This window comes from Rhinatrema bivittatum, chromosome 8, assembly GCF_901001135.1.
Source record: "Rhinatrema bivittatum chromosome 8, aRhiBiv1.1, whole genome shotgun sequence".
Classification (NCBI taxonomy): Eukaryota; Metazoa; Chordata; class Amphibia; order Gymnophiona; family Rhinatrematidae; genus Rhinatrema; species Rhinatrema bivittatum.
In genome coordinates this window covers 206,389,767-206,412,247 of record NC_042622.1, presented here as the reverse complement: position 1 = coordinate 206,412,247, position 22,481 = coordinate 206,389,767, and the positions used below count along the sequence as shown (strand labels likewise).

At 45.8% G+C, this 22,481-nt stretch overlaps 1 protein-coding gene across 4 annotated transcripts in view; it reads left to right on the top strand.

Annotated features, from left to right (window-relative positions):
- TAF15 (TATA-box binding protein associated factor 15) overlaps positions 1–22,481 on the top strand; it is a 208,388-nt gene that overhangs the window by 82,628 nt on the left and 103,279 nt on the right. For all 4 annotated transcript variants that reach the window (XM_029612772.1, XM_029612771.1, XM_029612769.1 and 1 more), the window contains 2 exons: positions 2,119–2,206; positions 21,723–21,834. In XM_029612772.1, coding sequence (XP_029468632.1) covers positions 2,119–2,206; positions 21,723–21,834 — 200 coding nt within the window. The remainder of the gene's footprint in view (positions 1–2,118; positions 2,207–21,722; positions 21,835–22,481) is intronic.

Genomic DNA, 22,481 nt, shown 5'->3' with positions numbered 1-22,481 from the left:
TCCAATGCCTCCCCCTCTTTAGAGCATTGGATTGTCTGAATGATCTAAACTGTTCAGGGTAAAATCGGTTGCCTGCAGATTAGAGTAGCCTGTATTGCACACCTTACATGGTAGTAATTTGTGAGTGATATGCCGTGCTGCATTCTATACCTCTGTGGGTATTTTCATATATTTTTAAAACCATACTTGCTTTAATGCTTCTAGGTTTTTTGTCTAAGGAAAGCTTGGATCTCTTCCCTTCACAGCATATTTGATAGATTTTAAGGCTGTTAGAAGCAACACCACTGTATTTAATGACCATTATTTACCCAGTAAGATGCTATGTGCAAGTCAGTTATACATATTGATAAACTTCAGGCTTTGCAATTTTACTCAAATTATTTAACTTGGATAGCTAATTTTGCATCTTTATAGGCAGAAAGTTTAAATTTGATTGGCTGGCCATAAAATGCCAGGCCCCTGTATAGATCTGATGTATGGTAGTAAGATACTCAGTGATGCTGATACATATAAGCCTTTTAATGCCCAATTTTCATATTTTTGATAGGAAAATATTATTGCAAGTCAAAAAAAAAAACAAACAAACTATGACAACACCAATGTCCAGCACTCCATTGAGGTATAATCATCAGGTAGTTCTCAGAATACTGGTTTATGCTGAAATTTTTTTCAAAATGGAGATCTTCTAATCCAACACAGCTGCCATGTTTTGATAGTCTTCTGCTTCAGGGGTCGTGAACTGCTTTCGATCACTGGTGAAGGTATGCACAAGAGGAAGAATCTTAAATGAGCCAATTCATCCCCTATTGGTCCAGTTACTACTTGCTAAATGTCCAACTCTGATAGGATCCTTTTAATGCAGTAAATGATTACATGGTCATGTAAAACACCATTACATTCCCATCACCATCTCTTAAGATATTCTCTGTTATATACAATCATTAGATAATGTACTGGTCATGTTGGAACATCCTTGTGCATTGCTGGCAAACTACAGGACCATCACTTCAATGTACACTATGCCAAGCAGTTTCCTCATTGAGTCCAATAGGTTCAGCTTTATCCAGGGTAAAGATCAAATGTTATGTTTTGCATAACCATGTGATCATTTACCGCATCAAATAGGATCCTATAAGGGTTGGAGTAGTTATTGGACCAATGGGGATGAGGAGCATTGTTTAAAAGATTTGTCTTGTGCAGATCCACTTGATTGAAAGCAGTTCACGTCAACCACCGAGGCAGAAAGAGGACTATTAAAATACTGCAGGTATTTATCTCAGAATACTGGCTTATGTAGAAATTTATCTGAAAATCAAGAGGATACTCTATTTTGATTTTATTTCTGCATAAGCCAGTATTCTTAGATAAGTACCTGACAATTCTACCTTATTGGGGTGTTGGATGTTGGTGTGTTTTTCTTAGTTTTGAATTGCAATAACTTTACCTATTAAAATTATTTTTAAAAAGTGGATATTACGTCTGATTATACTCCGTGATGCTGTTACAAAGGTATCTTATTGCTACACAAGCTTTATATATGATGGCCTAACTTTATAAATCTATATATCTACACTGTTTATCAATAATTTGACATAGTGGATAGGCAGAGTCCATGATGCAAACCTATGTGGCCTTTTGGGGATTTTAGTGTCTGCATATAATGAGGGCAACATGGTTATCTAGAGAGAGCCACAGATGTGTGCAGAAAGTAAAATCCACTAGTGAATGACTTTTTAAATTGAACCTAAAGGACAATACTGCTGGTATGGAAGACACTCCTGTTTTCATTTGAGTTCCAACAGTGCCAGTTTTTGCTGCAAATGATCAGGGTATCTGATATTAATCTTTGAAGTTCCTATAGGAACCTTAACTGTAATCTGGCCCTTTTTTATGTTGCCATAGAAACTTTGGAATACGTATTCAGGTCTACCAACTTATTAAAGTATGAAGCATAAAATCATTTGCAATTAAAAAAAAAAATTGCCTCATAGGGTATGTAGCATTTCCTTCATATTTGTATTTCTACCTTATTGAAAATTGTTCACTGATTCTAGGTTAAGATGACAGTCCTTCCATTAAGGCAGTCCAGGACTGAACTTCATTTCCTTTTTGTTGCAGGGTTACTCTGGTTTTGGACAGGCTACAGAGACCTCATATGGACAAAACTATGGAAGTTATAATGCAAACTTTGGGCAAACTCAAACAGGTGACAACTCATGTTTTTCTCACCACCCTTTAAATATAGATTAGTAATATGCACAAGAAATTTATATTTCATTTTTTTGCACGTAAAAGGCATTTCCTTGTACGTACCCGGATCAGTCCAGACAGTGGGTTGAGCCTCCTTTCCAGCAGGTGGAGACAGACTAAAACTTGCAGGATGCCCTATATCAGGACAGAGCCTATCCTCTAACCCTTCAGTATTCATCTGTCTCCAGCAGGTGCAGCATCTCCCCTTCGGTTCTCTGCTGTAGGCTAGTTAGCCTCTTCTTTCTCTTTAGGCTCAAGCAAGTACTTCTTTTGGTTCTTGTTTAAAAAAAAAAAAAAAAAAAAAAGGATCTCTGAAGGAAATTTCTGCCTTCTTTAGTGCTTTTCTGTTTTTTGTGTGGGAGACGTCAGTCTCCCAGCTCTTGCCCGGTTCAGGGGGGCTTGTCCCATTTTTGCAGAAGGGGGGTTCCCTGCATAGTCCTGAGTCCGTGGACGCTTCCAGGTGTGGGGACCGACGCTCTGGGCCTTGTTCCCCCTCTGGCTGCCGAGAGGGTTTTGAACCCGCTGCTGTGCTCAGTAAAAAAAAAAAAAAAAAAAGGGGAGTTAAAAGGTGTTAAACTTTCAATAAGTTGCAGGTACTCACCTACCTCTAACTTATTTGCAGCAGTTGACCAGCTTTTTTATTTTTTTCTGGTCAGAGTAGGGCTAGAACCGGCAGTCAGAAGCAGAAGGCAGCAGGTTTCCTGCCTGCTCTCTCCTGCTGTGCAGGCTGTCAAGCTTTTTTTCAACTTTTTTTTCTTCAGCCGAGGTTTAGCTATGGCCCGGCTGACAGCCTGTCTTTCTTGTGGGCTGTCCTCTTCGCGTTTTTCGCGGCAGGGCCTCTGCACTGCTTGCCTGCCGGATGGGGAAGGTCCCTCCTCCTCAGGACAAGCAAATTTAGCCCGGGGCTCCACTCCTCCCGGCATGGCTAGGCCTTTCCCAGGTCGGCAGAGCCCGGGAACGGCCGCCATCTTGGATTTTTCATCGGGGCCGATTTCAGTGCTCCCTGGGGCTGGGGGGGCCAGATTTTTTTTTTTGATTTAACCCCCGATTTGGCCCCCGGGGGGTCCTGACCTTCCTTCCCCCCCCCCCCCCCCCCGGCAAATCCAGGGTTCCTTTTTTCCGCGGATTTCGTCGTCCTCATGCACAAATCTTATCTAGCTAGCCTATATGAGCTGGATGAAAGCCCCCCCCCCACCAAAAATCGCTCGTTCAGCGCCATTGACCACTGGACCGGCCGCGGAGCCTCAGGGACCAGTGCGGGTGGTCCCGGGGGTGCCCCCCCCCCCGGTGTCTCCCGGGTTATCTGACCCTTCTGCTTCCTCGGATTCGGCGGATGCCCCCCTCTAGAGGGGGATGACCCCAGAGCCCTTCGTCTTTTTCGTAAGGAGGAGTTAGAGCCCCTCCTCCCTTTTGTTTTGGAGGAGCTGGGTTTGGAAAGTCCCTCCATGGATAATCTCATGGCCTCACTCCCTAAGGATATGAACCCGGTTTTGGGAGGGCTCCAGCCTTTCCCTTCCACCCCATGCTTAAGCTCCTTATCCTGCGGGAATGGGAGGCTCCTGAGAGTGCGCTCCGGGTGGGGCGTGCGATGGATAAGCTCTATCCCCTCCTGGAAGAGGACTTGGAGCTGTTGCAGTAGCCATTGGTGGATTCTTATGTTTCTGCAGTGGCCAAGCACACCACGATTCTGGTGGAAGGTTCCACGGCCTTGAAGGATTCACAAGATCGTAAGCTGGAGGCTCACCTGAAGCGCATCTTCGTCCTAGCCCTCTGGGTTCGGGCGTCTTGCTGTAGCAGTCTCATGATGCGGGCGGGCCTCCAGTGGGTCCAACAGTTACTCTGCACCCGGGAGCTTCCGCCAGGTGAGGCAGAACAAGCCGAAAGTCTGGAGGCGGTAATCGCTTACGTGTCAGACTCCCTTTACGATTTGGTCCGTGTGCAGGCGAAGGCGATGGTTTCGGCAGTGGCTGCCCGGAGGCTCCTTTGGCTACACCTCTGGTCGGCTGATCAGTCCTCGAAGACCCGGCTGGGCACGCTTCCCTTCAAAGGTAAGATGCTCTTTGGCGAGGACCTCGACAAGCTTATGGACTCCTTGGCTGACAACAAGGTCCATAAGCTTCCAGAAGACCGCCCTAAGTCGTCTCGGTCCTTCACGACCTCTCGCTTTCGCTTCAGGGGTCAGTGTCGCTCCGCCTCTCGTGGGCGGGGCGGTGCTGCGAGGGGGTCGTCTTGTGCGCAGTCCTGGTCGCAGACCTTTCGTGGCAGGCGGCCCTTTCGTGAGGGCCAGCTCGTGCGTACCACCGCTAAACCTGCCACGCAATGAAGTTCAGCCGACCCATTCCTCTGTTCCTTACCTCGGCGGACGCCTCTCCCTGTTTTTAGAGGAATGGGTCAAAATCACGTCAGATCAGTGGGTCCTCGACATTATCAGAGATGGGTACGCTTTCGACCTCATCAGGGAACTTCCAGATCTTTCTCACCTTGCGGCCGGGCCAAGAGGGATGCAGTGTTCCAGACTCTCTCCAAGCTTCTGGATCTGGGGGCGGTGGTCCCAGTCCCAAAAGGGGAAATTGTCGCCGGCCAGTATTCTATTTACTTCACCGTGCCCAAAAAGGATGGGTCCTTCCACCCAATCCTGGACCTCAAGAGGGTCAATCGGGCCCTCAAGATCCCCCACTTCTGCATGGAAACCCTGCGGGCGGTCATTGCGGTGGTCTGTCCCGGAGAGTTCCTTGCTTCCCTCGATCTCGCAGAAGCATATTTTCATATTCCCATCCACCGCAACTACCAGAAGTATCTCCAATTCCACATTCTCAACCAGGACTTCCAGTTTCGAGCTCTCCCCTTCGGCCTCGCGACCGCTCCTCGCACCTTCACGAAGGTCATGGTAGTAGTGGCAGCAGCCTTGCGCCGGGAGGGGATTCTCGTCCATCCCTATCTGGACAATTGGCTCATCAGGGCCAAGTCTGAGACCTCTTGCCAGCGGGCGGTGGATCGCGTCTTAGAGCTCCTTGCCTCTCTCGGGTGGATAGTGAACTTTTCCAAGAGCAAGCTTCAGCCCTCCCAGGAGTTGGAATTTCTGGAAGCACACTTCGACACCCGAGTAGGCAAGGTATTCTTACCTCGGGCACGAGCACTCAAGTTGATCGATCAGGTCCAGAATCTGATTGCGCTATCTTCCTCAACAGCCTGGGATTATCTCCAAGTCCTGGGCTCCATGGCTTCTACCATCGATCTGGTCCCCTGGGCCTTTGCTCATATGCGCCCGTTACAGAAAGCTTTGCTGTCTCGTTGGCAACCAGTGTCTGAGCAGTTCCACGTAGTCCTTCCATTCTTGGGGTCTACTACAGACGAATTACAGTGGTGGCTGTCTCTTCCTCATCTCCTGCAAGGGATACCTCTTCAAGCTCCACATTGGACGATAGTAACCACGGACGCCAGCCTTGTTGGGCTGGGGTGCGGTCTGCCTTTCTCAGTCCACCCAGGGGACATGGTCCCAGACTCAGTCGCGCTAGCACATCAATCGACTGGAAACTTTGGCGGTCCGCCTGGCCCTTCAGGAGTTCCTTCCCCTGATCCGCGGCAAGGCGGTACGAATCCTGTCCAACGCCACCACAGTCGCCTACATCAATCACCAAGGGGGCACTCGCAGTCCCCTGGTAGCCTTAGAAACCAGCCGCCTCTTCGCCTGGGCGGAGCATCACCTACAGTGCCTTGCGGCCTCTCACATCGCCGGAAAAGACAATGTTCAAGCAGACTTCCTCAGCCGGCAGTCGCTCGATCCGGGAGAGTGGGAGCTCTCAGACGCGGCCATGGCTCTGATAGTGGACAGGTGGGGGTCCTCCTCACCTCGACCTCATGGTGACTGCGCAATGCAAAGGCCAATCGGTTCTTCAGCCGCCGGAGGGAGCACGGTGCAGAGGGCGTGGATGCTCTGGCACGTGTTTCCCCCGTGGCCTCTGGTAGGAAAAATTCTCAGGAGAATCTAACTCCACCGGGGTCCGGTGATTCTCGTCACTCCCGAGTGGCTGTGAAGGCCGTGGTTCGCGGATCTCATCAATCTAGCGGTGGACGGGCCCCTGCGCCTCAATCATCTCCCTCGTCTTCTCCGGCAGGGGCCTGTATTTTTTGACAGAGGCGCAAAGGTTATAGGGAGGAGGTCGTCTCCACCCTGCTGCGAGCCCGGCAGCAGTAGACTTCTCTGGCCTATGTGCGCATCTGGAAGGTCTTTGAGACCGCATGTACGGAGGCGGGTGTCCCGGCGCGCTCCGCCTCGATCCCTTTGGTTCTTTCTTTTCTTCAGAAGGGTCTCTCTAAGGGTGTCTCCTTCATTTCCTTACGCGTTCAAGTCTCTGCACTCGGCTCTCTCCTGGGTCGGGTGGATGGTCATGCCTTAGCTGCTCACCCTGACGTGATTCGTTTCCTGAGGGGTGTTAGACACCTCCGCCCCCCCCCCCCCCCCCCCTCCCGGGCCACGTGTCCATCTTGGAGTCTTAACCCGGTCCTTCGTGCTCTCTGTGCGGCTTCCTTTGAGCCTCTTCGCCACGCTACGCTCAAGGATCTTACTCAAGACTGTCTTTCTAGTCTCTATTTCCTCTGCTCGTTGTATTTCCAAGCTTCAGGTGCTGTCCTGTCGGGAGCCCTTGCGTTTTTCTGATTCCGGGGTCTCTCTCAGGACGGTTCCTTCCTTCTTGCCTAAGGTTGTCTCCGTCTTTCACGTCAACCAGTCGGTAGAACTCCCCGCGTTCTCTCCGTAGGAGATTGCGGGTACGGCTGGGGGCGAACTCCAACTGGATGTCAAGCGAGTCTTGCTTCGTTCAAGTCACCAATGACTTCCGCGTATCGCACCATCTCTTCGTCCTTTGGAGTGGTCCCAACCGGGGTAAGCAGGCTTCTAAGACCACCATTGCGCAGTGGTTGAACGAAGCCATTTCCTCGGCATATCTTTGTCAAGGTCGTCCGCTTCCTGAGGGTCTGAAAGCCCATTCTCTCCATTCTCAGGCTACTTCGTGGGCGGAGAGTCAGTCTCCCTGCAGGAGATTTGCAGGGCTGCCACTTGGATGTCTTTGCAAACTTTTGCTCGGCACTACCGTCTGGATATCCATGCCCCAGTGTTCGGTTCCTTTGGGCGGCAAGTGCTTCGAGCGAGACTGTCTCGGTCCCACCCAGTTTAGGGAAGCTTTGGTACATCCCACTGTCTGGACTGATCTGGGTACGTACAGGAAAGGAAAATTAGTTCTTACCTGTTAATTTTCGTTCCTGTAGTACCACTGATAGTCCAGACACCCTTCCCTGTCTGTCTTCTGTCCTCTCGAAGCTTGTTTTCTTGCAGGTCTGCAGATTTTCATATTTTCCTTGGTGCAAGATTACTGAGCATTTACACTGGAAGCCTTGGTTATTTTATACCAAGTTTATGCAAGAGCGTATAGGTATACCATGCTTCTACATTAATCTATGGTTGCTCCGTTGAGCTTTTCGGTTACTTGCTTGATCCTATTCTTGGGTTTATTGTTTTATGCTTTGACATACGTTATACTGAAGGGTGAGAGGATAGGCTCTGTCCTGATATAGGGCATCCTGCAAGTTTTAGTCTGTTTCCACCAGCTGGAAAGGAGGCTCAACCCACTGTCTGGACTGATCTGTGGTACTACAGGAACAAAAATTAACAGGTAAGAACTAATTTTCCTTTTGCATGCATTCACATGTGCACAAAAATTGATTTTATGCATGTAAATGTTTGGGTTTATCTGCTTCACATACCCAATATACACAGACTTGTTTGTTTTTTCTCCCAGGTGTGCAGGACTGCAAGTTCTTGCTAACCTTTTGTCATGGGGTTTTTCCATCTACGCATGTGGTGATCATGTAGCTATAGTTCTGGTCCTTGGTAAAAGGATGACATTTCTCATATTGGTATTTCCCTCTCTCTAACACCACAAATGTTGGCAGGCAATGACCAATTCCAGGAAATATTTTACTTAATGTTGCCAGGTTTACAATTGCATGCTTTTGGAAATCTGTCCCCCAATTGATTGGCTTAGTGAAGTTGCAGATATAGCCAGAGATTCTTCTCTAGCACTTACTTGCCATGGATGAAATAGACTAGCTTTGTGCTTCTAATTTCTATCTCCTTGCCTCATCCACAGGCAAACATCATCATATATTTGACAGACAAGATATCAGCTAAAGGTTTCAACATTGTTTTTATTTCCTTAACAGAAAAATGGAACTGTTTAGTTTTCTTAGCTTAATCCAACACTCAGGTCCCCCTCCATGGGCTTTAACAATCACACCATACAGGTTATCACGCTTCCTTAAAAGCTTTATGTAGCCATACCACTGCTGCTCAGTACACTTTTTACTCCAGTGCCACATTAGAAGCTGGATGCAGTCATATTGCTTTCCTCTTTCCTTGTACGTATCCGGATCAGTCCAGACAGTGGGTTGAGCCTCCTTTCCAGCAGATGGAGACAGAGGAAAAATTCAAAAGGTATCCTATATCAGGACAGTGTGCCCCCTGTGACTGTTCAGTATTCATCTGTCTCCAGCTGATGCAGATAGCAGAACCTGTGGTTCCCTTTCTTTGTAGCAGTTTTTGGTTTGCGGAAATTCTTCTTCCTCCTTCTCTAGTTATAAAGGATCAAGCAAGTATTGGTTTAATACCCAGTGTTTAAGAAGTAAAAAAAAAAAAAGTTTTGTTCTGACTTGGGCCTAGGGGGGGTCCTGTCCCCTTGATTTATTCAGCCTAGTACCCTTTTCCCGGTGGCCTCTTGCCTGGCTCTGGGATGATGCTGGTGGTCCAGTCCTCCCCTATTGAGACCCCCTGAGAAATTTCATGCCTCGGGTCTGTCGGAGAAGTAAAATGCCTGTCACTTTAAGCTGTCTGGGGGGGAAAGAGGGTTTTTTTTGTGTTTTTGGTTTTTTTTTTAACTTTTTATTAATCAGTACCTTGCAGGAGGACCAGCAGCTTACGGGGGAAGGAGTGGAGAGCAGTTATCTCTCTCGCTCGCAGCAGCTAAGCACAGAAGGACTTTGCCATTCCTGTGGCAACTCCTCACATACACCCCCACCCCAACCAATGCCTCGATGGCCATTTTGTATCGCATGTGGAGAGCCGGCCTCCTGCTGCACATATCGAGCCTGTTTCTTTGCTGGACGGGGGGGAAGGGATTCTGAAGCTCCTCAATCTCCTCTGGATTTAAGCCCCGTGGACTCTCAGGATTTGATCCTGGACTATCAGGACAATATCCCCCTTCCTCCAATTCCAGGGAAAGCCCCTTCTCATTTTACTACTGATTTTGTACTTTTATTACACAGAGCTTATGTCGCTAGCTTGCTGCAGCAGGAGGATCCCCCCCCAAAGACCCCCCACCTGTGAAGGTTCCTATAGACCCTCCACGTGCAAAGGTACCTAGGGTATCTACAGACCAGGGACCCAAGCTCCCAGATTCCCAGGGGACTAATGGGGTTCGGACCATACCAGGGGCGCAAAACCCTCCGGATCCTCCTACCTCAGCTCCTGGATCCTGATCCGGATGCGGATCTTTAATTCAGAATCCACCGGTCAAAGGGGATGACCCGTAGGTCTTACTCTTGTTCCAATGGGAGGAGCTGGACCCGCTTATCCCTTTTGTTCTAGCTGAGTTGGGCATAGATGCCCCTCTGGAGGATACCGCTAGTACCCCAGTTTCCAGTAACATGGACCCTGTCCTGGCAGGTCTTGTCATTATCGCCTCGATGTACAGGCGCCAGTGTTCGGCAGACAGGTGCTTCGAGCGGGACTATCTTGGTCCCATCCTTCTTAGGGAAGCTTTGGTATATCCCACTGTCTGGACTGATCCGGGTACATAGAGGGAAAGGAAAATTGGTTCTTACCTGCTAATTTTCGTTCCTGTAGTACCACGGATCAATCCAGACGCCCGCCCTTCTTGCATTCTGACTTTTCTTGGAAACGACTGCTCGTTTCTTTCATTTACAGATTTTGGGAGTATCTCATAAGCTTATCAGAGCAACGCATATCTGATCTATAAGGTACCGGAAGTATCTGACCATTATATGAGTGCTTTTTTGCATTGCTTCAAATTTCCAGTTCCAATTTGGAGGTTACAGGTTTTACTTGATCTTTCTCTAGTTAAGATTATAGTTTACAATTTTTTTCTGCTTTGATAACTATTATACTAAAGGGATACATGGGGGAGCACTGTCCAGATATATAGGATACCTTTTGAGTTTTTCTCTGTCTCCATCTGCTGGAAAGGAGGCTCAATCCACTGTCTGGACTGATCCTTGATACTACAGGAATGAAAATTAGCAGGTTAGAACCAATTTTCCTTTCACCCAGCCAGACCAGTTAGGGTGTATGGGTGATGCTTTTCAGCTAGCAGTTAGAACAAGAGGCTCACTGACATCACCTCTTATAGGATCCCATGCTGCACTCAGCCTGCCAGTATTTTCTGTCTACAGCTGATGGGAGGCAAGCATACCATGCTGTCTGAATCCTGGTGTATAGGCCAGGTGAAGAAATTTGGACTGGACTTGCTCCTGGGATGATTAGTCTCTGGACTCCCTCCCCTGGTTGAGCTGCTCCTGGAGTGATAGTCTTGTAACCAGGGAGCTTCCTTTGGGAAATGGATCGTGGCCAGTTGGACTATGAATACAGCCCCCCCCCCCCCCCCCAGTCGTGTAGGTTATTTTTTTTTTTCTCTCCCTTTCAGGGTTTCTGTCTAGTTTTGCCTTCTGTTTCTTAGCCAGTGACTCTTTGCCTGGAATGGCTGCAGGGGCTGGGCTAGTCCTGAGCAAGATTCCACTGTGTGCAGTAGATCTGGGGCAGGGAGGTAAGGGCAGCTTCATGAAATGTCAGGGGTGTGGGAAGAAGTGTGTGGCACATGTCTGCCTGGGGCGAATATTGTTCTGCAAAATTTGCCAGGAGGAAAAGGAAAGAGCTGTGCGTGGCTATCTTCGGGGGAGGGCTGGTAGCTTTACTGCTGCACGGTCACCGGGCCAGCCTGTTCCTTACAGTGGTTTTTCTGCTGTTTGGGTTGGTAGCCATTTTGGAGCTGCAGGAAGGCAAGAGTTAGAGGGAGCCACCTCCTTTGATTCCTATGTCTTTGGAAACTGTTTTAGGACTCCCGGGGCCTTCTGTGGGGAGGTCAGGAGGTCTTTTTTGAGGCAGGAGTCAATGCCTGCTTCTACCTGGTCTTTGAATTTTTAAATAGCTTGTATCAAGCTTTTTCTATGGGGTAGGCAGAAACCCCAGGTGTTTTCTTCCTCTTCACAGATTTTTTTCAGGGGAGTGGGACTCTAGGATCTGGGCAGAAAAGAGCCAGGAAGGAGATAGAGGACTTAGAGGTCAGGTCCTCTGCTTGTTGAAGCTCTTTGGTGCTTCTAGAGTGGTAAAGATGAATGCAAGTAACAGAGTGACTATTCCCCTAGAGAGAAAAGATTATCCTGTGGTTTATCTTTAATTCTAACAGCTGCGATAAGTGTTGGCCCTGCTATGTCCCTCCCTCTCTGAAATCCATTACTCCAACCCATATATCTAATAACCTGAAGTACATTGGTAGTGTACTCTTTACAACAAAATGACAAAAGCATAACAATTGGATATAAAGGCTGTAGCTTTATTCAACAATATATATACCCCTTAACCTGTACCCAAGCCAATATGACAATTGCCAAAACAGGCTACACCCCCAGTTCTGCTGCCCACCGTAATACCCAGCAAGAGGGCAACCTGACATGAATGGATGCCTCACCAAGCTGCTTAAGGTTCCAGTCCACTGCTGACCTAGACCATAGCACACCTGCACCACGTCCAAAATGCCCTGCACAGGCTCGGGTACCCACCTCCCTCCCCTTTCTGCTACATAAAATTAACTTAGGTACATTCATTGTCTAATGTGTTGCTAATTGCACTACTCATAAGTTACATCCACAGACAACAGCATCGCTAACTAACATTGGCAGGTACCTAAGATATGCAAAAAAATGCTCATCCCACACAATGCACTGGACATTCCATATTAATAATGAAACGTTCTCCCTACATTCCGGTAATTAGGGTGGGGAGTGGGTAGGCTGTCCAGAAACAGCGGTTGACTGTGCCCAGATCGTAGTCTTTAACAGGTTCGTGATAGTCATCCAGGCGAGACCGCTCCTTCTCATCCTGCCTGGAATGTCATTGATACACAAAGGAAACATGCACGGGCTGGTGGAGGAGGAGTGAATTGGGTAGGAGGCCCCAACACACCGCTGGAGCTGAATCTGGCCAGGCTGCAGGCGGGCCTCCACCTGTGAGGCTAACTAATACAGAAAATCCAAAAAAGGCTAATACAGAAAATCCAAAAATAACAAGAACAGCTGAATTCCATTTTCTAATCAAAAACACTGGTAATCTCCCAGCATTAGTCCACAGAATTAAGGATCAAAAAAGAAAGGGGGAGGGGGAAGGAAACTTGGAAGAGAAGTCTCCAAAATTTCAGTTAATAGAAACATCTATACTTGTATTCAAAAACAGTCTTGTACGGATGAGTTCCATATTGATGCCTTTCAGCAAAGTAAATTTTAGCACCCTTTCCCAAGGCAAGAGTCCCTGCCAACTCAAACACATCACTGTCTTGTGTTAATTGGTTTCTTAAACAGTCAGATTGGTACCATTTTAAATAAAATAAATGCATCGCCTAACACAATTATAGAAAGTTAAAAAAAAAAAAAAAAAGAAATTAAAATCGAATATACATAGCTGTAAGATATTGAATCATGTTGGGAGTCCATTAACAGAAAACAAGTTACCTGCCGTTTGACACTTGCGTCCGCTCCCTGGTTGTTAAAGTGGTTTTGGGGACTTCCGGTTATGGTTGCTGACTGAAAGAACGTGTGGAGGGTGATTTCTGTTGGTCCCCATCTGAATTGCACTTACCTTGGCTTACTTAGAAATATTTATTGGGTTTGCTCCTCTAGTGCTTCCATTTTGATTGGAGGGACAATTTGTCATTAAAAAGTGATGAGCATAAAAGCAGTCCATTCCACACAGGAGAAAGGAAGGCAGACTCCAAAATGGCACCTGACACACTTAAAGCCGAGACAGAAAAAGTCATCACAGTTATGTCGGATGAAAAGGTGCATTTGCTCTCTTAAGAACGTTTCTGCAACTTTGGAGGACAGACTTATCTAAAATTCAGTCGACGATTGAGATTAAAGAGGACTTGGAGACACACACACTATGTCTGACAGAGGTGGAACAGTCGCTAAACAAGAACACATACACTTTGGGTTGATATGCAAATTGCAGTGTTAGTCAACTTTTTGTATTAAAGCTGCAATTTCTCTATCAAGAAAACGGGAACAGGCGTAATAGCCTAAGAATTATTGGGATTCCTGAGACTATGAAAGATAAAGAACTGATCTCCTTCTTTGAAAAGTGGCTACCGGAGACGCTGGGTCTAGATATAGGAGTGAGACCTATTATGTGTAAGTGGGCCAGCTGAGGGAGTCAGACAAAAATCGTCCCAGACTGGTTGTGGCGCACTTACTAAACTGGACAGATTAAAGTGCACATTTTTACAGCCTACCGAGCCAAAGGAACATTGGAATATGAGGGCACCCGGATCATACTCTTTAATTATTCAGCACGTGTCGCAGCTCAGAGGAGGGAATTATCGCTTGTGTGCACTGAACAGCAAAAATGGGGGATATGTTTCACAGTGCAGTATCCTATTAGCTGAGAATTCAACATGCTGGTAAAATGCTGAGCTTAACGGAGAAGGAGCAAATCCAGGTTTTCCTAGCGTGTAGTAGATGGACTCAGGACCAATGGGTGTAGTGTACTCCTGATAGCAGTTGGGAGACTGAGTCAGATTTCAAGCTGACGTCAGCACATATGCCCATGCAGCAGGAAGCTTAGCTCTTCAGTATTTCTCAGTCACCTAAGCAGTTAGGGACACTATACACACTTGCACAGTGTTAGAAAATCCAAACCAAAGAAGAGAAATCTTACTTCTACAAGATGAGCCCCGCTTTCCTTCAATGATACCTAAGGGTCCATCCCCCCCAGGCGAATTCCTGAGGTGATTTCAGAGATCCCACAGAGGCAAGCTGCGGTCCACTAGCCGGTTCCCAGTGAAGGTATTTTCCCTCTCCCCCCCCCCCCCCCCCCCCCCCCCCCCCCAAACTGGAGACCACCTGGCACGAGACAAGGTAAGGTAGAAAACTTTCTTAAAGCCTCTGGTCTCAGAGGCTCAGTTAGCCTCACGGATCGTCCTTCCGGCGTCTGTTTAATCAGGTTGAGCAGCCCCATCCAAGCTAGACCCCGATCCAGTGCAAGGGTCCTCACACGTGGAGACCCTCCAGGGGGGTTGCCATCTTGCTTGTCTCTTGGCTGGCGGTGCCATGATTTGTGCACGTGGAGTGGCTCAAAACTAGTCTGTGCGCGTAGGTGCACGCACCAGGAGACTTGGTTGTGCGCTCCGGGTGTACCAACTATGTGCATGCAGGATGCGGAAGACGTGTGTGCAGGCCGCTATTTGTGCGCTTAGCGGGTATATGCGTGCCGCGGTGCGCCCAGCACAAATGTGCGCCGCGGCGCGCACATCTATGCGGCGTGTGCATCCCCCGCTAAGCGCACAAATAGCAGCCTGCACGCACATCGGCGCACTTGGAGCGCACAACCAAATCTACCGGCGCGCGCACCTACGCACACAGACGAGTTTTGAGCCACTCCACACACACACATCATGGCACCGCGGCCAAGAAAGCCAAGGGACAAGCCCTCTGCCCAGCCTGCCACATGAGAGCTGTGCAACCCGAAGTGACCTCTGCCCTATGCCTACAGTGCGAAGAGACTCTGGGGGGGGGGGGGACCGAAGCAAGGCCCCCCTCAGCCAGTAGAGGAATCTGGCTCCACCAATGATAGTACCCCGGACCTCTATCTCCAATTCTGCCCTTCAGATGGGCACCTCTGGGAACTCCACTGGATTCAATATGGACCCAGGGACCTTTTTCCTGGGTGGAATTCTTCATAGGGCTGCAAACCTTTGTCCAGGCGCAATTGATACCGCCTGAGACACAGCCACAATCTCCACCAGAAGCGCAGGACCTTCCAAGCCCTTCTCGGACCCCCGAGATGTGCCCCAGCCGGCAAAAGCCTCCCCCTAGGGGACACAGACACCTCAGGGGAAGAGTCCGACTCCCTGGAGGAAGGGGAAATCCCTCCAGGGATGGAACTATACTGAACCATGATGTGATTCTTCTCCAAAGACGAGTTACCACATCTCGTGTCTGAGCCTGAAGACTCTGGCCATTCCTGGCACAAGAACCACAGCAGAGCCAAAGACAAACCCAGTTTTCATCGGTCTCTGTTAGGCCTCATGCTATTTCCCAATGCTATAAGCCGTACAACAACTGATTGAACTGGAATGGAATGCCCCGGAGGCCAGCTTAAAAGGACGGGCCCTGGAAGCACTATACCCCCTGGAACCCACAGCCAAATAACTCCTAGGGTTCCCAAAAGTGGACGCCATGGTCTGCGCTATCTCTGAGTGTGCCCTGAGTCTTGATGTAGAGAGAAACTTCAACAAAGTGGCCAATGGGTTATTTTCTAGAGACTTTAACTTGGAAGGGGGAACAAGGTAAGGTGCCCTCTGTCTCCGTTGCTTTTTGTTCTGACTTTAAAGCTGTTGGCAATAGGGATATGATAGATGGCAAGTATTAAAGGTATGGTCTTTGGTAGACAAGAACTTAAGATGCCTGTTTACAGATGCCATTGTGTTTGGAAAATGCCATGCAGGCACTGGGACCCATCATTAATCTTTTTGCTGCTTTTAAATCTTTTGCGGGAATTACTATAAACTTTTATAAATCCAAAGATGACAAGGTCCTTTCTCTTTTAAATGGGCAACGCAGAAAATCAAATACTTGGATGTTGTGATTACTGATATCACATCTCTTTGAGATCAATTTCCTAGACTTATTGGAGGGGTTTGCACACTACAAATGTAGAGGGACTTGCCTGTTTCCTTCTTCGGTAGGAGTGCTTATATTTATTTTATTTATTTAAAAGTATTTATTTACCACTTTATAAAATCGGTTTTGTCAAAGTGGTTTACATTGGAAAAGATAAAAATAAAAATAGAAATATAAATTATAAAGAAACGATAAAAATTAAAATTAAAAATACATAAAATTAATTAATAGCTGGAACAAATTCCAGCTAGAAATAAATAAAATATCTACTAAAGTAAATAATAGAATAAAAATTGTTGCCGTGGGACATGCTATTGTTATGGGACGGAGAGGAAAAAGAGGAAAAGTACAATAGTAAAAATAAGGTGAATGGAAGAAAAAATGGTTATATAAAAAAATGGGGAAAAGGGGAGAAAAAATAGGGAAGGAGGGAGGAGATGTGATGGGGACTGTAAATGAGATGGTGGAAAAGAGTTTGTTTGGTCTTGTGTAGATGTTTTAAATGCTAATTGAAACAGATGAGTTTTGAGTGATTTTTTTGAAATGAGAAGAATTTGAAATTGAGCGAAGAGGTTTGGGGAGGGAGTTCCACAGAATGGGTCCCGCTACCGAGAGAGCTCGTTTTCGGGTGACATCTAGCCTCGCTTGTTTAGGAGATGGGATATCTAGGAAATTTTGGGTAAGTGAACGTAGATGGCGGGTAGGTTTGTAAATCCGCAGTAAAGAACCAGAGCCAGGTGGAGGTTGGGTTATGAATTAAGCCATGAATAATAGACAAAATTTTAAATTGTATCCTAAACTTTACTGGGAGCCAATGTAATGATTGAAGGATTGGGGTGATATGGTTGTGTAGAGGGGTCCTGGTTAATATTCGGGCAGCACTATTTTGAATCAGTTGAAGGGGATGTAGTGAGGAATCTGGCAGACCTAAATAGAGTACATTGCAATAGTCTAGTCCGGAAAATACTAAAGATTGAAGAATGGTTCTATAATCACGGTAGAAGAGTATATAAAATGATCCTACTACCAAAGCAGTTGTATTGCCTTCAAATGCTACCATACTTGCTGTTACCAGCTGACTTGGCCTTTTTAACATCTGTTTATTCGCTTCTTGTGCCGTGGAAAAATTGGATATGACAAATTAATAAAAAGCAAAGAACCGGGGGTGGTTATAGGTGCTCCTTATTTCCATTATTACAATTGGACATGTCAAGGAAGATTTCTTGGTGAATACATTACAGGCAAAATTATAAATATGATGCATTTCGATTGGTGGAGGAGCTCACTTCCTTATTCCCTGGTAGGGCTTGTGCATTTATCACCTGAAAGGCAATGTGTTGCTGAAACCACTTCTGACAGCATGGAAATATCTGCGTGTAAAAGTGGGTGGGAAGCCAGGAGCCTCACTCCTACTACCTATTCAAAATTATTTTCTCCCTTGGCAAAGAGAATCGTGTTTTTTAAGGATTGGAAACTTTGGGGTTACATAGTATAATATCAACTGATAGATGAAGGGAGCTGTTTTGAGTTTCAGCAAATCCAGTTTATCTTTCCTATTCCCAATCAGCACTTTCATGCTTTTTTGCAGGTGAGACACTATTTTCTTATTTTAGATTTCCCTGTCCGGTTCAGTCCAGACAGTGGGTTATGTCCCTCTTCCAGCAGGTGGAGTCAGAGTAAAACTCAAAGGCTGACCTCTTATAAGCTGGAGCGACCTCTCTGTCCTTTCAGTATTTCTCAGACTCCAGCAGGTGAAAGGTAGCAGTCCCTTAGGTCCTCCATTTAGCTTACAAAGGAGAACTTTTCTTTTTCCTTCTTATTTCTCTAAGTATTTTTCTTGGATGAATTGCTTTAATTAAAAAAAAAAAAAAAGAGAGAGCGAACTTTATAACAAATTTTACTCTCAGCAAATTTTCAAGGATTCACTCCCTCAGTTCTAGGCTCCACCTTGCAAGCGGAGCCAGTGGTTCTTTTCTTTTCTTTCTGGGGGTAAGTGCTGTTGCATTTTGTTGTTTTTTTTTAAATTACTTTCAGGTCCAGCTTTTTCTTCTGGAGTAAGTTCAAGGGCTCAGGGGTGCACGCTGGTAGGCCAGCCTCTTCCCCTTCCCCCCCTTCCCCACCCAATGACTTAGTGCTCTGCCCTGAGAGGTCATTGCCTTGGGGCAATGTTTCCAGGGAAGCGTTATTCCTCTGGTTTTTTTCAGGCTTCTAAGCCTTGTCGTTGCTCTGCTAGCGGATGCCTGCTTCCCGCTCCAGCCAGCCTGCAGTCGGCGGCTCTGCCGAGCAGCCATGCCGCACCCGTCTCGCTGCGCCTGTGGAGAGCCGGGTTCACGACTGGTTCGTCATCAGGAGACAGCGCCTCTTTCTGCACATCCAGATATTGTCCGGGTTTTTTTTGTTTTTTTTGTTTGTTTTTTTAAGGAGTAAAGCATGTCAAGCCACAGATTCACCTCCTTTGTCCTTCGGTGAGCACCCGAAGTACCAAGTTGAGACTTCACGGCCAGCCATTTGAGCCTTTGCTGAGCACATCTCTCAAGGATCTCACCCTCAAAGCAGCCCTCCATGTGTCCTTGTGCACGCCGGATCTCGAAGTTACAGGCTCTATTCTGCAGAGAACCTTTTCTCCATTTTATGGACTCCGGGGTGTCCCTGTCCACTGTGTCGTCCTTGTCTAAGGTGGTTTCGCCTTTTCATCTGAATCACAGTGGACCTTCCTTCCTTCGCCACCGAGGATCGGCTGGACCTTCGGAGACTGGATGTCAAACGGGTTCTTGTTCATTATCTGGAGGTCACCAATGAGTTTTGCTTATCGGACCACCTGTTTGTTCTCTGGAGCGGTCCCAGGCGCGGCCATCAGGTGTCCAAAACCATGGTCACGTGCTGGTTGAAAGATGCCATTGCCTCAGCGTACATTGGTGTCTGCTGTCGCCCTCCGGAAGGCATCAAGGCTCATTCGCTCCGTGCTCAAGCAACCTCCTGGGCTGAGAGTCTTATCTGTCTCGCTGCAGGAGATATGTAGAGCTGCTACATGGAAATCGTTGCATACCTTTGCACGACACTATCGCTTGAATCCGCAACCTCCTGGGTTTGGCTCCTTTGGAGACCAGGTCCTTAGAGCCAAGCTATCCAGGGGCCCACCCTAGGGAAGCTTTGGTACATCCCACTGTCTGGACTGATCCGGGTACGTACAGGGAAAAGAAAATTATTCCTTATCTGCTAATTTTCGTTCCTGTAGTATCACAGATCAGTTCAGACTCCCATCCTCAGATTCATGTGTTTGGGATAGCAGCTCTCCTTACCAGCACCTGTTTTCCTATATGCCCTCTGCTGTTACTGTTCTTACCAGTTGGTTCGTTGCAAGTTTTTTGCCTGTTGGAATGTTTCTTCCAAATTTTGTTGCGGTTCATAAGTTGAGTCTTTTATATCGATTCCTTGATCCATCCAAACGTTTTCTCTTGCTTTGATATTCTTAATATTGAAGGGACAGAGAGGGCGCTCCAGCTTATGAGGACAGCTTTTGAGTTTTGCTCTGACTCCACCTGCTGGAAGGGGACATAACTCACTGTCTGGACTCATCTGTGGTAGAACAGGAACAAAAATTAGCAGGTAAGGAATAATTTTCTTATCCCTATCACGATTATTAAATCTGATCAACTGTTAATCCCTGCGATGGAACAAATAGCACTAGGCAAAAACTCTGAATCAAACTGGTATGGATTTGTAAAACTAAATTAGATTCTTCTAAATTAGGAGAAGTGGCAGAATACTGGCAAAGGTAAAATGTTTCACCCATCACTCTCAAGATTACTGCATTGTTTGGAGTGATTCATAAGATCCCAGTAGCAGTGAATTATTGAGAAATGCAATATAAAATTCTATATTTCCAGGCAGACTGTTTTTGGTTACATAGAATAGGATTTGTAGATACGATAACATGTCACAAATGTAAGCTAGATGTGTTCTTTTTTGCATCTTTTTAAAATTCCCAACATTCTTAAATTTTGGTGTGCTATTCTCTCTTCTTTATATACATGGCAGGTGGTGATGCCAGTACAGGTTGAAATGTTAGTACTGGGAGATGTTCAAGTAAAGGATTTATTTCCTCACTTGTCTAAGAGGCAATATTGGTTTCTTATCATAGCCCTGCTGGTGGCAAGGCACTGTATTTTACAGGAATGGATAGGGGAGGTATCTCCTTCTATAGATACTTTGCAGCAACAAATGAAGGCAATTGTGCAAATGGAAAGATATGATGTATGTTACACACAGGGTATCTAAGGAGTATATGAAGACTTGACAGTGTTTGATATAATACCACATTGAAAAAACAGAGCTGAAACTCTTGGGTTATGTATCTGCCTGGAAAGAAGTAAAAAGATATGGGACATGATTCATGGGAGGGTATGACGGGGTGTGTTAAGCAGTGAGTTGGGATGAGTGATAAGGGGAGGTGACTACCTTAATGGTGGCAGACAACACAGAGAGCTTCACACTACGACTGTAGTTCGGAGCACATTGGAGAGAGATTCCTGTGTGCTGCAGAACCTTTTGGAAAAAAAAATCATTAAGTAATTTGTCCTTCATTATACAGAATGGTTTGTTTCCTGTAAACTTTATTTTAACATTTAATATCAAAATTAATCAGCGTGACAATTACTGGTCTCTGCTTAGGTGCAGTGAATGTATTCAACAATCACTAGCTTGATTTCCAGGGACCAAACCCAGAGCTTTGGGGAAGCCAGTCCTGTGAGAACTGCATGAATTTGCTATCCTTAACTCCTTCTGGGAGGCCTATTTGTAAGTTGCTCTGTCTGGCCCTATTTTCCTCATCCCATCAAATGCTTCTTTTCTTTCCTAAGCACAGCCAATTGCATTGTGAATTGGCCCGAGGAAATCTTGTCCTGCCACCCGGTGTTCAGGTCCAATAATTTTTCTATATGTTTCGCCATGTCTTTCTTAATTTCGTCTTTAACCACCTGCAATTTGGATAAGCGATCTCCTAAGGTTGCCAAAACACTTTATTTCCTCCATTAGGTCGTCTTAGGACTGCAAGTACCCATTCCATTTCAATCTCCATTGCATCCTCTGACTGTTAGGGATTGAGTAGATTTTGTTGACATGCCAGAAACTACAGAGCTCAAAATTCAAGAGCAGTATGTTTTAAAAGTTCTGAAGTTCAAAGATAGTCTCTAAGGAAAGTTTGCAGCTAATATTTCTCAGGAGCTCTCCATTACTGGCAGTCTGCATATTTCCAGTTGTAAATGAGCAGGCGTTAAGCCTGTGTAATTGGTTCCTTTCATTGTTTACCTGTATACCCTACCTCCAGGGGAATTCTATTTTTGATATCTTCCTTTTTTGGTTCTGATAGGGATGTGCATGATAATTCTTGTTAATGCTTATCCTAGTTCTGTATCAATATTGCTTGAGATTATAGTGATGTATAAATGAGAATTTAAATTAACTGTCCTCATCACTTTCCATTTTCATCAGGTTTTTTTTTCTTTTCCCTTTAGATTATGGGCAAACCCCTCAAGGACAAAGTGGTTCAAACTTTGAAAATCAGAGCACACAAGGCCAACAGTCTTACAGCAGCTATGGACAACAGGGTCTAGAATCATCTAGCAGGTAAAACTCTTACAAAAGCATAGTTATATGACATGTTTATGTAACTATATTTGAATGTTTAATTTTATTCCTTTTGGATGAATACAATTTTATTCCTTTTATGCCATACATTTGCATGCTTCTGAAATATAATTGGAGATCTTATTGGACTAAGTTTTGGATGAGCCTTATATATGGAAATCCTAATTGCTATAGTTTTTAATTAAAAAAAAAAAAAGTAGGGAGCCGGTGAGTTTTCACTTTATATAGAAATTAAGAGCATCACAATCAAATAGGAACAAATAGAAATATATTCACTCACTACTGTAGTCCCACATGATAGATGATTCATAAATTTAAATAAAGGAAAAATATTGTATGCAGAAGTCTGTTGGATATATAAGCATTTTATATCAATATGTATTTTAAATGCATTCTTAGCTACTTGCAATGACTTTGGAGTCTACAGAATATTTGATAATACTTCAGTTGAGAGTGAATAAACACATTACAACCCATAATACTTCCAAAACATTTGACAAGAAATTAAAAAAAAAAAAGAAATCCACCCCATAAACATTTGGTCAGGTAGCCAGAATCAGGATAAGTGGTCTTTAGATAAAATTGATTTTATTATGAAAAAAACAAATGCAGCATTCATTTGGCTC